This window comes from Perissodus microlepis, chromosome 7 (genome assembly GCF_051167445.1).
Source record: "Perissodus microlepis isolate ML-2025 ecotype Zambia chromosome 7, ASM5116744v1, whole genome shotgun sequence".
Taxonomy (NCBI): domain Eukaryota; kingdom Metazoa; phylum Chordata; class Actinopteri; order Cichliformes; family Cichlidae; genus Perissodus; species Perissodus microlepis.
In genome coordinates, this window is record NC_140467.1 from 41,326,847 (window position 1) to 41,344,294 (window position 17,448).

Consider the following 17,448-nt stretch of genomic DNA (forward strand, 5'->3'; position numbering starts at 1 on the left):
TTAAAAAAAGAAAAAAAAATTGTGCTGAACTTTCACTGTGGTTGTGTCTCAGGCAGCTTCTTTACACAAAGTATCAGGAAACCAGCTAAGGCACAGAAACATGTTACTTGAGGCAATCGAGTGGTCTTCCTGATAACAGGATAGTTTGTGCCACAGTTTTAGAATAAGTTTGTTTTAAAGTCTTTTAGTTCACAGCTCTGCTATGGAAATGCTAGCCTGATTTTTAACTTTTAAGGACTTTTTCCTTAAAATAGGGCATCACAGCTAACCAAAAACAACAGAGAACGCCTCTTATGGGAGTCTCTCTCTCTCTTTTTATGACCTTAAAATGTTTTATACACTTTGTGGTACTGAAAGAAGGTTGAAACACTAAACATTCATATAGCTGTGATTATACCATGAAACTGCCACTCAGCCATCACTCCAGCAAGCACACCAGCTTGCAAAGCATCAGACAAAATTTAGTTGGTTAATTATTATTAACTTATTGCACTCTGCTCATTCTAGTCTGAGGCGGCTGCTGTTGGGAGGCATTCCATTTAATTTTGCACAGTATAAATCTCTGGCAGCGATGACAAAAATAAATCAAAATGTAAAAAAATTCCAACTTGGCTAAGGTGAAATCTTAATTAGAAACAAAAAGTGATACAATTTTTTACAATAAAAAATGTCAGTTAAATATATCATATAGGAGACACACACTGTGATATTTGAGAAGTGAAACAAAGTTTATTGGATTTACAGAAGCAACCAATGATTTATACAGGAAAATAATGACTATTAACAAGGTTGCCCAAACTTTTGCATCCCACTGTAAGTGATAAGTGGCCTCAAACTACTTTTGCAGGATCTCCGAGGCAAGATACGTTTTTGTGTAGGAAGTGTTTGAAATGCGACTTGGTGGGAACTGATGTTCCCAAACTTTGGAATTTCCCACATTTTCATGTGTGTTTGAAAAGATGGTTTACATTAGCAAGTTTGACTTACTCAATGCATCTCAGATCAGCTTGTTGCAGCTGTTGACGAGACTATCTAAAGAACCTCAGCCAAACCACAAACACAAGTGGCACCTTTAAGTAACTGATATCAGGGTTTTTTATTTTTGGTTACTGTGTTGTTGGTCTTTAAAACTTTCGTTTTGTCTTTGAATCAAATCTGGTTTGAACTGTAGGATCCCAGCCTCTCTAGTGTGACAGTAATCTTGTACTTTATTAACATGAAAAGTGCCATAGATGTTAAAGAATGCAAAAAAGATGGTTAGAGAAGGCAACGAGTTTTCAAAGATATCCAGTGAGCATTTTTCTATCTGTGTAACAATAAATGGTATAAAGTCTGCTTATAATTGTTTAGATAAACATGCATCCATACGTAATTTCCACTGCTTCTCCACATTTTCAGTTTGCACCCTCTTCTGGTAGTATGGCTTATAGTACAAGATTGGAAAATTGGTATCACAGTATGACTTAAAAAAGCTACTGTAGATAAGCATAATTAATTCAAAACATGCATCAAGTTTAAATTTGCTAATGTTTAAGGATTACATTTTTTTGAACTCAAGGTTTCCAGTCACGGGATTTGTGAGTCAGGCATTCTGACTCAAAGAAAAGATGTGCTTTTTCAGGCACAAGCTTTACACTCTTCTGCCCACACTCTTTATTAGCAAGTCATCAGACTGGACCTGTGTATGCAGACTTGGCCTGCACAATATGAAGAAACTCAGTATTGATTATCTGTTTGACATGTGACAAAGAAATATTAAAATATGCATTTTTGGCAGTACAGTTCTCTTGTCTTTTTGCTTTAATAGATACACTGCTTATGTAGAAACCAAATATTTAAAAAAAAAAAACCTATGCCTAGTAAATGAAGAAATAAAATTAAAAGCTTGCATGCTAAATGTGAGGGTCTTTTGCAACGTGCTTATCATGCAAAAGACCCTGAAATTGAGCTGCTAGAGCATCCACAATGAGATCTGATTTGCAGAGATTGCGTTTTCACCTCCCTTCACCTCATACTAGTGTACATGCTTTGAGGAGCTAATTGTGGAAGCCAGAATCACACATAGGTTTTCTTTCCCTTCCTTGTGCAGGTCATTAAACATGGATTGTGAGAACCAGGACAAGGATAAGGATGGAAACCCTTCAACAACGGGGTCATTCAATAACAACAATACAAACAACAGTAAGTATTACATACAGGGCAAAGTTGAACTGTGCATGCTAAATGTTTTCTTGGATTTTCAGGTAATAACTAATGAATGATTAAATTCTCTGCTCGTACCGTTGTTTTTAAAGTCACATATAATATCCATTCCTGTTTTGTGCATTTTAATCCATCTTACATTAATGTTTGAATTCCTTTTCAGGCATTCAGACTATAGACTCCACACAGGCCCTGTTTCTGCCCATAGGAGCCTCAGTGTCTCTGCTAGTCATGTTCTTCTTCTTCGACTCTGTACAGGTGGTCTTCACCATCTGCACTGCAGGTAACTACCAGTCTTGAACATACCACAAAAAATAAGCTGTGGAGTTATTATGAAGCTTTTATGTTAGTGTTGTGTAATTACGCACTGGGGAAACATCTTTACTGCATTGATTATTATAACTGAAGGCATTAGCTGCCCCATTAAACTGACAGGAACCACTGGAACAAGCAGCGGAGGTGAACTGGGCTTTGGATTTAACTGCTGTGTTTTGTTCCTCTCCTCAGTTCTTGCAACAATTGCATTTGCATTCCTTTTGTTGCCAATGTGCCAGTATCTGACCAGACCCTGCTCCCCACAGAACAAGTAAGAAAATCATGTTTCATAGTCTTTCTGGCTCCTGCTCAACTGCTCCGTGGTGTTTTGCGTTTCTTCCACAAAGTATTCAAAAAGGTCTTTTACTACTGCTTATCAAATGTCCTTGTCCTCTCAGCTGTTCCTGGTATGATGGAAATGCTTTGCATTAATTTCACACAGTAGAACGGAAACTAGGTGCAAAGCTCAATACCACTGGGAAATTTATTTTGAATGTTTGGAGGTAGTAAAAATTCAATAAATTCTCTTGCATTGCCTTGCTCCATATAATTTCCATTTAAAAGTTCAGCATAGCCTCTAGATTAAGACATCTAGAATAATCAACTCTTCTATTCCACCGGGGAGTTCACACAGAGTCACCAGGAGAGCCCATCTGCTCAATAAACTGACACGGAAAAAACTGCTTTAAATAAAAACGACTTTGTTTAAACATTCAAATCCCCATATCTAGTTTTCAGTAAATCTTTGTCTGCTTCTCTCACCCAAAAACAATTCCATACCTACCCAGAATCCCTTTAGACTTAATAAAGTATGGTCATGATGGCAACGGCTTTCCACATGCCAGTTGACAAAAATTCCTGACATCACCCTCCCAGATCCCAGTCCATCAAAGCATCAGCTGAATGCCCCAGAGCAAGCCTGAACCACTGAGGCTCCACCCTACAACCTACACAATGTAATGGTTTCTCTGCCAGCGCCACACCCCAGGGAAAACTCCTAGCTGAAAGATGGACACCTGCATGCTATTTACCAAAAAAACTACTGTTAACTTGATCTGTAAAGCAGTTTACAGGCTTACCTTCCACTCTCACTCATCCAAACATCAGTTGTCTCAAACATAAGTTCTTTGTACAGTAGTCGATACGCAGGAGATCCTCAGTTGAGAAATATATCCACCTGTAAAAGTTTTTGTGCACTGCATTTTACCCCAAAGTGCTCTGTGAGATTTAAGTGGATCACTTCTGTGTCTTTTTGTCTCATTGCAGGATTTCGTTTGGTTGCTGTGGGCGCTTCACTCTGGCTGAGCTCCTGTCTTTCTCACTCTCTGTTATGCTGGTGCTCATCTGGGTGCTGACTGGACACTGGCTTCTCATGGACGGTACGTTGCTCTGCCTTAACTTTTGTATGAATGTTGCTTCAGTTCATACTACAAACAGAATGAGAATCCACAGATAAGAGCCGCAGCAATGAAATTTAAACACAAAGTAGTCAGGTTTTAGAAATGTAACTGCAATGTGTGATTTGGTGTTGTTTTAACATGCCCTGCTACACAGCATGCTAAAAGTAAACATTTTAACATCTTCAGCTTGTCATGATTCATAGTTTTAAAAGAAGTACTTCTCCTAATGGTGGAAAAGTACATGCTAAATATTAGTCATTGGTTCTATATTTTACCCACATGACTAACCCATGAACTGGCATTCCAGTTCGCTGGACTTTGAAAAAGGTAATGACAGACTCCCAGCTCAATATAAAGGTATATGTTGGTATTCATCTTCAGTTATGCAGCCCTGAGAAAATCAATTTCAAGTAGGAAAATAATTTGAACAGCTTTATCGTGTTGATGTTTTCATTCATTTCTTTTGAAAATGTGAAATTATGTGTTGTCCTCTCCTTTCAGCTTTAGCCATGGGCTTGTGTGTCGCCATGATAGCGTTTGTGCGACTTCCCAGTCTGAAGGTGTCTTGCCTGCTGCTGTCAGGATTGCTCATTTATGATGTTTTCTGGGTAAGAGATGCTCCCAACCCAAATTAAACCTGCAACACGGCGGACATACAAGCAGCTTCCATGAGACGCAGCAAACAGACTGCGATATATGAAGCACACATTCAAAGAGAAAATTTCTCTGTTTATAAACAAAAAACAAACAAACATGATGATTCACGATTATGAAAGGCTTTGTATTTATTCCTCAAACCTGCAGGCCGGTGTCTGTCATTGCGGATTAAGTGAGGCACTTTACATTGAACAGTATTGAGTTTGGGGGAGAACTTGATCGCATTGACTGCTGTGCAGAAATTAAATAAATGATGAAAAATTAAAAATTCATTTGGCAGAAAGCAAAACTGATCGAATTAACATGTTAAATGAATCATGAAGGTGATCTTGCTACAGAGGGTGCTAGTCCAGGAAACACTAGATCACTAATTCACTAAGACATTTAAGCATCTAAGTCTCGTTAGCATTTTATGGCAGACTTTTGGTATGTCTCTCTTCTTTGTTTAATATCCTCTAATTTTACAATGCTACACATCTTTCAACAGCTCCATGTCTGGTCAGTTAAACAGTTCTTCCATTTTGTAGGTAGTGTGTTGAGTACTGCTTAGAGCTGTTCAAAACAGAGGAAAAAAATATATTTTAAGACACAAAAAAATAGTTGTGTATCTGTGTTTACATGCACAAAAGGTTTACGTTTTGTGTCTATAAATAACAGAGCGATGTTTAGCTGTCTCTGCAGTAAGTTCATCTCGTGGATGGTCTTCAGCTCCACTGTCTTAGACCGCTCGTTCTGCTCAGCAACCTAGATGAGCTACAGCATCACAGCAGCAGCCCTTTACCTGCTGTGGGTTCAAGTTGTCCTCCAGCTCACAGCAGATCTCCAGAGCAGAACAACAACTTTAATAATGACAGAGACGGTTTTAAAAGTGTGCCGTCATAACGCCACCCATTCATTTCTGAAGTCCTGATTGTGAAGCCTCAAGTTGAGCATTTCTGCTCTCTCGCTTCCTTAATTGTAAAAAAAAAAACCCACAAAAGTGACAAGGACAAGTCTGACTGTGAAGCCACATGCTCATTTTCTAATAACTTGTGATTCATACCACAGAAATTCCTCTATTTTGAAACATGCCACGACGAAGATTTACATAACAGGCTTAATTTTTTTAATTATTTATTTTCGTGTTCAAAATTACCCGAAATGATTGACTGAGCCCTTGAGCTCAAGGAAGGTGTATACAGGCATAAAGTCAGAAAGCAGTTTTTTCCCTTAGACCTCTATAGGACCAGAAGTCTTTTTGAAATTATAGCCATCACTATCTAGTCGCCTTCAGATAGATTCCAGGATTAAGACACTTCCCACGTCTGCACTGGCTTCATTTTTCTGACCCGGTAGCTGCATCCATATTTTATATTAGACAGTTGTCTATCAAAGACATCTGCAGTTGTGGCTTCAGCAATGAGAAAAAGAGTCAAGACATATATACATAAAAATATATATATATATGTGTATGAAACTGGCAGTGATTCCTAAACAGACGATGCAGCACTTGTTAAAATCTCTTGAATTAAAACTTATTAAACTACGCCTCTGGTATGCAAAGACAGAACTTACAAACAAGTGTCTTATGATCGAAATACTTACGGACGTAGTTGTATTCTTGGGTGACATTTGGTGTATATATAAGAAGAGAACCTGGCCAGTTTATTGGAGGACCACTATTAAAAATGTTTCAATCTGTCAGTATATGGATTTAAATGAAAAGGAAGGGACAGAAAAAACAACCTTCAACCATGTTATGAAATCTGTTTGTTTCGTCTACCTGGAAGAAAAATATCGGTCAATATCTGAGATTGGGGCAGCACAGTGGCACGGTGATTAGCACTGTTGCTTCACAGCAAGAAGGTCATGAGTTCAATTCAACCACCTGTTCGAAGCCTCTCTGTGTGGAGTTTGCATGTTCTCCCCGTGTTTGCATGGGTTCTCTCCAGATACTCCGGCTTCCTCCCACGGTCTAAAGGTGAGGCTATTTAGGCAAACTGGTGAATCTAAATTGCCCATGTAAGTGTGACTGGTTGTCTGTCTCTATGTGTTAGCCCTGCAAAGAGCTGGTGACCTGTACCCCGCCTCTCGCCCTGTAGTAGCTGGGATAGGCTCCAGCCCCCAGTTCATGTTCAGGAAGAATTCAAAATTAACTTGATGACAGCCCTATGATTTTTTTATTTTCTCTCTTTGTTGATTTTATTTTGTAAAGCACTAAGGAATGGGTTAAATGTGGATGTCTGCTGTCCACTGATGAAGCCGTTTGCTTTTCCCAGAACAACCAGCATTTTGAAAAGTGCTTAAAAATGGTCAATTGTATTTTGCGCTAAGTACAGACATTTTTACACCAGTATTGAGTGTTACCCTAATTTAAAGCCAAGTCAGTTGCCTTTGAATTTGACAAATCCCATAAGCACCAGAATCGGAAAGCAGTACAGCAGCAACTTTGCAAACAAACATGCCGCTTTCCTTCAGATTTATAGAAATTTAAAATTCACATGGGTAAAAGGGTAAGGAAAGCTGAGTGCCATATACATTTCATTTATGGCATTCAGTAGAATTTCCATTAAATACATCAAAGTGAGCACACGCTCTTGAAGAGTCTGCCCTGTCAGCTATGACTGAAGAGCACATAATGCAAACACACAGTAGTCAGACATAATCTCCTGAGACCGGTAGCTTTGTCCTTTATTAAAGAGCTGTTATGAGTTGCTCTGTCAGAGTGAATTAAAAGTGCATAAATACTGATGGTGCCTCTTATCAAAACTTGGGCATTGACAAATTTATAAGCCGTCCCTGCTGTGGAATTTCCGTGTTACTTAATATCAAACTGGCTGCAGCCGCCTTCTTTTAAGTGGGATTTTCTTGCTTTTCATGACATAAACATTGTGTTTTGAGTTTTATGAGAAAAGTAGCAACAGTCACTTTGGGTTGTGGTGAAGCCTGATAAGTGTTAACGGCCGGCTCTCTTTCTTTCCAGGTGTTTTTCTCAGCATACATCTTCAATAGTAATGTGATGGTCAAAGTAGCCACTCAGCCTGCTGAAAATCCCATAGATGTTCTGTCCAGGAAGCTCCATTTGGGGCCGGGGATGGGCCGTGACGTACCCCGCCTCTCCTTGCCCGGCAAACTCGTCTTTCCCAGGTAATGCTGCTCTCAATCATAAAGCAGTGCAGTGTGTGCTTGGTACACATTCATTCGGGATCACCGAGTCGTTTGCTTGTGATCAGCCTCTGCGTGTGCATGATGTGTGACCTTTATTCAGTCACTGATGCTCACTTCATCACTCCGCTCAGCTTTTTGACATTTAAGTTTGCTAAATGTTACCGACCCTTGAAAAGACATCTTTCAGGTCCCACGAGGTGAATCCTAAAGTATTGTTATCTCGCGGCTGTTGGTGTCACCAACAAATTTACAACACCTTCAGGAAACAAAGGACAAACATTTTAACTACCTCTTAAGATCTGCCTCAAGATTAATGCTAAAGGGTACATCCTAATAGCTGAAACTGTCAGTGAATTAGTATACCAGTTTGTGGGTTTTTTTTGTTTGTTTGTTTGTTTGTTTTTGTCCCTTTGTCACAATGAGTATGTATTCTTTGTGTTGGATGACAACCTGAACATGAACTTAGACACCGTCAGACAAAACACGTGCTTGTGCTTCAGAAAGGTTTGATGTGTTATGTTTTCCTCATACTCTGCTTTGGAGTTATATTGATTAAGTGAGAAAACAGCTGTTAATGTTTTATTTCCTGCCATAGAATGAGTTGCAAACATGACCTTGCTGATTCTCTATACCTCCATTAAAGGATTGGATTGCATGAATCGAGTCCCTGGATCAATATTAGTTTGGTGTTTTCCCTTTTCCTTTTTATTTTTTATTTATTTATTTTCAGAATTGCATATTTTTCGGGATATGATGTGAAATGTTTTGCCCCGTCTTGCAATGGTAAACAGTCCTTACAAATGGAAACGTGGAAACCGAATCTAAACCCAGATTTGGACCAACGCCAGAGGTTAATCATCTCCAGCTATAATTTTGTTGCATGATCCTGCTAGCAAACTAAACCAATCACATATTCTATCTTACTCTGCATAACTTTCTTTACTGAGGTAAAATCAAGTGAAGCTCAAGCCTCAGACTGCATTAAGTGCTCCATTTTGGACAGTTTTTTGACTCTTGTATTATGTCAGAGAGGAGATATACTTAATATGGTCCATGGGCTCCAGCGCAGCAGGTCAGTAGAAACTAGGCTTAAAGGGAGAGGAGCCACAAGTGCCTTCCAGGTGTAGGTTGAATTATAAGTTAAATAAAGATTATTATTATTATTATTATTATTATTATTATTATTATTATTATAATAAATAATAGCTGGTAATAAGCAGTTCTAGGTCCCCTTTAAAATTAGTGTGTTAGTAGCACTAACAGAGCTGCAGTTAACATAATACAGCTGAAGCTGACACCTAAAGCTGTCAGTTCCTTTTCTGTTTCAGTGAATGTAGTAACCACAGTGCGGCTACCATGGTGACTGACTTTTGGCCGATTTCAGTCTGATATTTGCTCAGGACCTTGTGTTGGCTTTAGCCAAGTAGTGATGAAATGGAAATAAAAGACACAGGAATTGATTTGCCATCATTTCTTCTTTTTTGCTCTTTGCTTCTGCGCAGTTCCACAGGAAGTCACTTCTCGATGCTGGGAATAGGAGACATCGTGATGCCAGGGCTGCTGTTATGCTTTGTCCTGCGTTATGATAACTACAAGAAGCAAGCGACCGGGGAAGTCCCAGGGCCCGGTAACATGTCTGGACGCATGCAGCGCGTGTCCTATTTCCACTGCACTCTCATCGGATACTTTGTAGGTAAGCAATCAATGAAGGGATGGATAAGGTCAAGGTTATATTGTCTCAGCGTTAGGCAGTGGTGAATTTTTATTTTTTTTAAGCTGTGACCTTTCAAAATGTTTTGTCTTAAGTATTTGTGACATTTCTGACATGTTGTTGATGTTTCCTCAGGACTGCTGACTGCCACCGTGGCCTCCAGGATCCATCGTGCTGCACAGCCCGCTCTGCTCTACCTGGTGCCCTTCACCCTGCTGCCTCTGCTCACCATGGCCTACCTGAAGGTATAATAACAGCCATCTAGCTGTTGCAGTTCTGATTTAGAAATAACAGAAAAAAGAAAGAAAGACTACGTGTGGGGGAAAAAAAAAAAGCTCTTTGCTTTGTGCTGCTTTTAGAGAAGTGTGAATCTAATTGTTAAGTGAAACTATAAACTGCACTCAATTTCTATAAATGGTAACATTTTCTTCGAAAGTGCTAAAGGCTTGCCCATGTTGCGCATAAGTGTTTAATAAACTGGTTACTGGGACTTTAAACTAGGGGAAATCAGAAGACAGTGATAAAATGTCAGCATGCTTTTTCAACGCACATTCATCTGACTTCAACAAGAAACTCATACTTGTGTATTTAAAGGTTCAGTCAGAGTTTATTTAATAGAAAAAACTTGTCATACTCATAAATATACATTGATTAGTGTGTGTGTGTGTGTATGTGTGTGTATGCCTTCCAACAAACTAATGCATACTCTTAAACTTAAAATTAGTCCATTTAAAAAAAACAACATAGAAGCAGGCGCCACTTTGTGGAAGCCACCATGTTGGCCTGCCATCTTGAATACAGTGTTTGAGATGGACATCGCCATCCTGCCGATAGTCTTTTAGGTATGTTGACCTAACCCAGCAAAAACGGGAGCGCTTACTGACAGAAAGGTTCAGGATACCCTCGATAACTCACCTCAGTATCACTTTCATGAGACTGAAGTGAGCTTCACTGAGTCGTTGCCTCGTATCAGACTACTTTCACAAAGTTTTACAGCCTCCTCCTAAATAGAGGTGGACACCTGGCATATTGACACCTGAGGTAAACAGAGGGATGAACAGCAGCGAGAGTTGTTTGTCCTACAGGGGCCACCGTAGCTTACGCAGTTGAATTGGGAGGGGTAAGAAAACAGAATTCGGTTGACTGCTGTCTGCAATCTACTGACATCTAGTGGTGAGATTTTATACACTGTACTTTTAAGTAGTGAAGAATAATTTTAGGTGCTGATTCATCTGCCAGTGACCACTTACAGCGTATGTGCACAGCTGTGTGGGGCAGAGATATTTATTTTTACTTTTTCTGTTGATCATCATCTAGTCAGTGTCAGTTTATTAGGAAACATTTGAGTGATTCGCTTAAAGACTCTTAACTTGTGTTTGTCTTGGTGTTTGTGGCCCACAGGGGGATTTGCGGCGCATGTGGTCTGAGCCTTTCCACACTAAGTCTAGCAGCTCTCGCTTCCTAGAGGTATGATACAACTTGGGACAAGCGACCAGCACGGAGAAGTTTTTTTTTTTTTTTTTTTTTTTTTTTTGTTGTTGTTGTTGGGTTTTTTTCTCCCTTAATTCGAGGGAAGGAGAGAGGGCACACTCACAGTGAGGCCATGTTGTCATCACTCGTTCATGCTTTCCACCAATCTTCTGAGAAAACCCTCCGAAGGGACACCAGTGTGTGGATCACAACGCCCCGACACAACTCATCTTTGGTCCCTATATCCTCCCTGTTTCATCTCTGCTTCCTCTCTGCTGTTTAGTTCCTCTTCACTACAGCACATCCTGCCCATGCTGTTTTTGTTCTGCCCCTCCCTGCCTTTGTTTTGTTGTTCCCCCCCCCCCCCCTCCTTTTTCACACATGTATAGTTGGTCTCATTTGCCACTTCCCTCACATGGCCTCGTCTCATTCGTCAGGCCTCTTCTCTGTCTGCAGTTTCCTCCTTTTTCTACGTCTTTAATTTCCTCTGCATCTCTCTTTGTCTATGACTCAGATGAACTCGAGGGCAAGGCCTCCCCTCCCCCCTTTTTGTGGACTTGCAGTTGTGAGACATAGCAGGGGTTTATATATATTTTTTTAGCATTGTCGTGGTCATTATTATTAATATTGTTGTTATTATTATTATTATTATGGAACAACTGAAAAAAAAAAATGGAGTTGAGGTGGAGTATTGCAGCGGCACAGGAGAATGCCCACGAGCAGCGACACGGTAAAGGAGAAGAGTCTTCCCCTTCCATCCGTCTGCCCTCGTTCACCTTAGCTTTCTCCCATCTGTTCCACCATCGCTCCATAATGGCTTCTCCTCGGCGCTCCTGCTCTCCTCTGACACTCCCTGCGAGCTCCTCCTCTCTGTTCATCTGCTGTCCTCATTCCCCACCCTCACAGATAACTATGTATTTTATTTAGAAAAGTTTTATTCTTGGCATATACAGAAATGATGCATTATAAATTGTTAAGCTGCCTCCTCCCCCCAGCGTCGGAGGGTGGGGGGCGCTTCTATTTGTATATATGTGTACACATGTATTTGCAGTATCTTGAGTTTGTATTTGTGTTTGGGAGCATGTTGAACAGGGTGGGAAACTGACGCCAGCCAACAGCCGAATTTTTGGTGAATTTTGACTGCCAGCTGCGTCGACAAGCAAGCGTCCATCTATTGGAGACAGTTTTCTAAATGTTTGTCGACTTGTCCAATAGAATCAACAGATGGATTTTTGTGTGTGTGTGTGTGTGTGTGTGTGTGTGTGTGTGCGCGTGGGGTTTAAAAAACAAAACAAACAAAAAACCAATTTCCTTTGTTACTGATCAATTGCAAAGTTAGTTTCCTGTTCTAGTGTTTGTGTGTGTGTGTGTGTGTGTGTGAGAGAGAGAGAGAGAGAGAGAGAGAGAGCAGAACAAATGAGTGATTGGTTGTTTTACATGGGTTTTAATTTGAAATCACGAACACTGAAGTTTAGAAACAGCGACAATAGTCAGGTTTGCATTGAGCTGGATGTTCAATCAAAACTTGCATGAACTTTTACGCAGAACTCACCAGAGGTCATTTTTCTTCAGACAGGTGGAAATGTAAAAAGTGTTGTTCTTTGTTTGTTTCAAATAAATGAATGTTGAAGTAACTTGAAGGTATGCTACGTTACTTTTATCCTGAAACTACATGTTTCAGTGATTTTGCACATCCCAAATTTACACCTTTTATATATGGCCTTGAAAATACACTTCTTTCCAGAATACACAAGTCTTTTTGTGTTTTGGCAAAAAAAAAAAAAGGAAGAAAGAAAAAACAACAACAAACCACAAAAAGAACAAATCAAACGAAACATCTGATCTGAACTCTGTAAATGTCAGTGTTTGACCTCAGTCGATGAAAACCTGACTATTGTGAGAGTTTGAAATCGAAGCCTGCTCCAGAGGAGGGTCATTGGATATGAAGGCTTACTGAGATCAAAGTAGCTACAGATTAAAGGTTTTGTGGATGGATGGTGTGTGTGTGTGTGTGTGTGTGTGTGTGTGTGTTTGGACCTGTTTGAATCCATTGAGCTGAGTCATGAATCAGTCACACCATTCAGAAATCAGTGAAATAATTGAGGTTGAAGCTAACCCACAGGATGTTTTTACTGTCACCATTAACTGATGTTTTTTTTGTTTTGTTTTTTCTTTTGGTCTTTCCACTGTTTTGTGGTGCTTGTCAGTTAATATCTAATGTATACTGGAAAGTGTGTGATTGAAGATGTCTGGATGCATTTTGCTGGCTTTTTGGGTTTGGGGTGGTTTTTTGTTTTGTTTTCTTTTTATTCTTTTTTTTTTTTTTTTTTTTTTTTACTTTTTTATGCTACCTGGCCGTGCATGTTAAGTGTACAGTGTATCATTTCTCAGACTGCATTAAACAGGGCTACTGCAGTGCTGAGCTCTGCTGGCCAACACGGAGACATTGGACCTATGAACTCCTGTCAGTGGGTAATACAAAGGCTGCAGGTTAGAAGGACTTTGATTGGTCAGCTCTGACTGAAAGTTTTGACCTGAGTACTGTCTGCTTCGGGATTTCTGGCAGTTTGCTCATTGCAGTCGTCATAACTGACATCATGGATCTACAACCCCCCCCCCCCCCTTCACCTCTTCATGGACAAGGCAGAAAATATATAGATTTATATACACATATACATACGCGTGTGTGTGTGTGTGTGTGTGTGTGTGTGTGTGTGTATGTATATGTGTATATATGCATAACTAATGATCATGGTGGGTTTTTGGGGTTTTTTTGTTTTGTTTTTTTTTTTTATAGAAATTTGTTTTCTTTTTAGCCCCTCTGTATTTTTAGTTTAGTGCTTTAGGTTTTTTCTTTTTCTTTGTTTTTTTTCTTTCCATCTCTCTTCCCCTCCAGCAGAGCACACGAGCTCTGTCGGTTGAGTTGATATTACGGCTGAATGGATTCTGTATAGAAAAATGGTGAATAAAATAAATTAAGAACTGTGTAGTGAAACATGAATCCTGAAGCGCTTGATCTAAAAACACTTTGTCTCCTTTTAACCCCTCTTCCCCGCCCCCTTTGCTCCTCTCCCCCCTCATTCAGGATTCTGCTGTAAATAAACATGACTCTAACTGTAACGAGTGCATCTCTTTCTTTGGGTCACCTGTTAGTAACACGGTCGATTGCACTCCATCTCCTGTGTTGGTTTGTCATACATGATCGGTAGTGCCATTGAAGAAGGGGGGAAAAAAAGGTTGTGCTTCTACTTAGGTAGCACTTGATTAGGCACACGTTAAATACAGGGTTGGTCCTTTTTGACATGAAAGCATCACACAGTTTTTGCACATCCATGAGGCAAATCTCATTTCATCCCAAATGTGCTTCATTGGAGGTCATTCAGTACAGTGAACTCATTGCCAAGTTATGAAACACTGAGGTGATCTGAACATTGTGAATGGGTGTGTTATCCTGCTGGAAGCAACCATCAGAAGATCAGTACACTGATCCTAGTGGGATAAACATGGTCACCACCAATACCTCAGGTAAGCGGTGGTGGTTAAATGATGCTCGGCTGGTACTAAGGCGCCCAGAGGGTTGCAAGAAAATCTCCCACACTATTACACCACCACCAGTTTGAACTTTTGATGCAAGGCAGGATGTATTCATATCCCAAATTCTGATCCTACAGTCAGAAAGTTGCAGAAGAAATTGAGACTCATCAAACCAGGTGAAGGTTTTCCAATACTGTCCTGTTCTTCATGCGAGCCTTAATTGTAGCTTCGGTTTCCTGCTCTCAGCTGACTGGAGTGCTACCCAGCGTGGTCTTCTATGGCTGTAGTCCATCACCTTCAAGGTTCGACGTGTTGTCCATTCAGAGAGGCTCTTCTGCATACTTCGATTGTACTGAACAGTTATTTGAGTTGCTGTTTCCTTCCTATCAGCCTGAAGCAGTCTTGCTATTCTCCTCTGACCTCTGATAATAAACAAAGCATTTTGTCTCAGAAAGCTGCAGCTCACTGGATATTTTCTCCTTTTCAGACCATTCTCTGTAAACTCCAGAGATGGTTGTGCGGGAAAACCTCAGTAGATCAACAGTTTTCTAAAATACTCACACTTGCCTCATAGAAAGTTCAAAAGTTACTTAAATCACCCTTCTTCTCCATTTCTGATGCGACAATTTGAACTCCAGCAAGTGATCTTGACAATGAGTAAATCCACTGAATTGCTGCCATTTTATTAACTGATTAGGTGTTTGCATTAAGGGACAGTTATACAGGTGTGCCTAATAAAATAGCAGGTGAGCGTAATAAACGTTTTCCTATGCAACAATTTTACATGACATGCTAATATTGACTAAATAATGGGTGCCACACTTTTCATCAGCTCTGTGGTGTAAATCATCAACTCACACCAGAGATGGATGATGAAGGCATCAGCAGTACAACCAAGTAAAGGTAACAGATATCGAGCAAAGAAAAGACTGTTTTTGAAGTCACCCCCCGCTGAATTCCAATATACGGCGTTTAAAAGAAACCACTGGAGGAAACGTCTGTGTCAGCATCCTGTAATATCCACGAGGTCCACTGGCAGAACAGAAGCCAGCTAGAGTTTTGGTCAAAGTAATATACCACATATAATGTGTGCCGGAGTCTTCACCCAAGCCTCTGCTCGCGTTTATGCGCACCCTTCAGTAGGCGCAGTGATGTGGTTTGCAGGTGTAAATTGGTAGAAAGAAAATAGTTCCCGTGTGAAACTGCTCACAGTAAGAATAGTGGATTATGATTTCTATTTTATGATGTACACTTTGGAGAAATACTTTAGCTAACAAACCTAAAAAAAAGAAAAAAAAACTTACAGGTTTTCCCATTTACGTTAGATAAAAATAAAGAAAAATATATTGTCAGCCTAGAAACAGAAATTTCAAGCCATTTTTAAGGTAGAATGTATGCACCGGTAATAGATTCTGGCGGTCTTCATATGCAGCTACAGAATCGACCCCATATCTTCCTATCGCAGATGAAATTTTCCATTAACTATCAGTTGCATAATTCTCTGCAACATGAACATCGCCCAGCAGATGGCAGCAGAGCACAAATATCTGAAAACCCTATGACACCAGTCAGTTATGAAAGGTTTTTACTCTTAAACTCAGCGTGTGTATTTTCACTTATTGGCCGATGTTATAAGCTTGTTTTCCATTGTATATGAGCAGCTTTCACCCAATGTATCAACACGCAGATGAGCCGCAGCGTTATACAGTTCACATTTTCACAGCCAGGCTACATTGGGAGAAGCAGAAAGCTGCAGAATCAAACAATCAAAGAGAGAAATCATCCCTTGATTGAGCAGTTAACAGAAATGAAAGGTGTGCTCTCATCAAAGTACAGTAATTGGTTCCTGCAGGGCTCCGTAGGGAGATCTTAATGGGGGGAAATGGCTGCCTCAATGACAGACCAAAGACGCTGAGTCAAGAGTTTACAATAATGTTGAGATCTTCACTCCGTGCTTGTATCTGTAGTGGATGTGAGGCATTTTGTCTGATCTGCTGTGGCAGATCAGCGCTAAAATATTTGAGTACGAGCAGGGTCAGGATTGAGCTCCAACGTTTATGGAGAGGAAGCCAATTTACTCTAACAGGGACCAGTTTAATGAAAAGATGCTGGTGTAACATTTGGCTGGGGTTTCGTGCTAAAAGAAACGGCTCCATATTGAGTGCTCGTCGTTGCTTAAAGACACCCAGAAGACCTTCAAACTGCCATACAGATGAACAGGCCGACCCACTGACTGACTGATTGACTGGCTCGGTGGATAGGTGGATGGTGTGGATGGTGGGTGAGGGGGTGGATGAAGGGCAGGACACTGAGTGCATGGCTGGGGGAGGTTTTTTGGGGGGGAAGGTCTCTGAGGTCAAAGCAGGCAGGGTCCATCCCCCTCCACCTATTGGCCTGAGCAATCCACGATTCCTGCACAGCTTTGAAGCCCTGAAGTGGACAGAATTCCACCACAGTCATGGGGATTGTAGCATGTCATTTGTAAGATATTTTGGCGAGATGGTCCTAAAACTCGGGAAGCTGGCCCTTGCCTGGAATGCAGGGTTTTGTATTCAGAGGCGCTCGTACTGCTCTCTCCTTTTGATCCTAAAATTAGAGACATGCAGGTCAAGACACAGTCCCAATTAGCCAGCAACTGCTGTAGGAATCAATCCTTTGTTTTAATTTATGGGGACAGAAGATCAATAAAATCCAATGAACTTTCAGGATATTTGTCTAGTACTAAGTGTGAAAGCTGCACATGAAATAGAGACAAATGTGGATATAAGCCTCGCTGGTGTGTCTTAAGGAGTGCCAAACACAATTCATATGAAAGGTTTTCCAATAATATCAAAAATATTTGGATGAATTCTGCACAAGAGTTTTAAAAAACAATGCAAAAGTCACGAAAAACAGATTTGATTGGGCATAACTAATAAAAACAAAACAACAAGCCTATATTAATCTACACAACACTGTCAGTATGTATACTAAACTGAGTATAAAGTCTATATGTATTCATTGTCCATCTTC

The 17,448-nt window shown here is 40.3% G+C and overlaps 1 protein-coding gene across 1 annotated transcript in view; it reads left to right on the forward strand.

Annotated features, from left to right (window-relative positions):
• Window positions 1-14,022, forward strand: part of sppl3 (signal peptide peptidase 3) — a 40,523-nt gene extending 26,501 nt beyond the window's left edge. Inside the window, exons 3-11 of the mRNA XM_084935089.1 lie at window positions 2,090-2,181; window positions 2,366-2,485; window positions 2,710-2,788; window positions 3,784-3,896; window positions 4,419-4,525; window positions 7,537-7,700; window positions 9,224-9,414; window positions 9,568-9,677; window positions 10,834-14,022. Of these exons, the coding sequence (XP_084791215.1) occupies window positions 2,090-2,181; window positions 2,366-2,485; window positions 2,710-2,788; window positions 3,784-3,896; window positions 4,419-4,525; window positions 7,537-7,700; window positions 9,224-9,414; window positions 9,568-9,677; window positions 10,834-10,905 (1,048 nt within the window). The 3' untranslated portion in view covers window positions 10,906-14,022. The remainder of the gene's footprint in view (window positions 1-2,089; window positions 2,182-2,365; window positions 2,486-2,709; window positions 2,789-3,783; window positions 3,897-4,418; window positions 4,526-7,536; window positions 7,701-9,223; window positions 9,415-9,567; window positions 9,678-10,833) is intronic.
• Window positions 14,023-17,448: the final 3,426 nt, after the last annotated feature.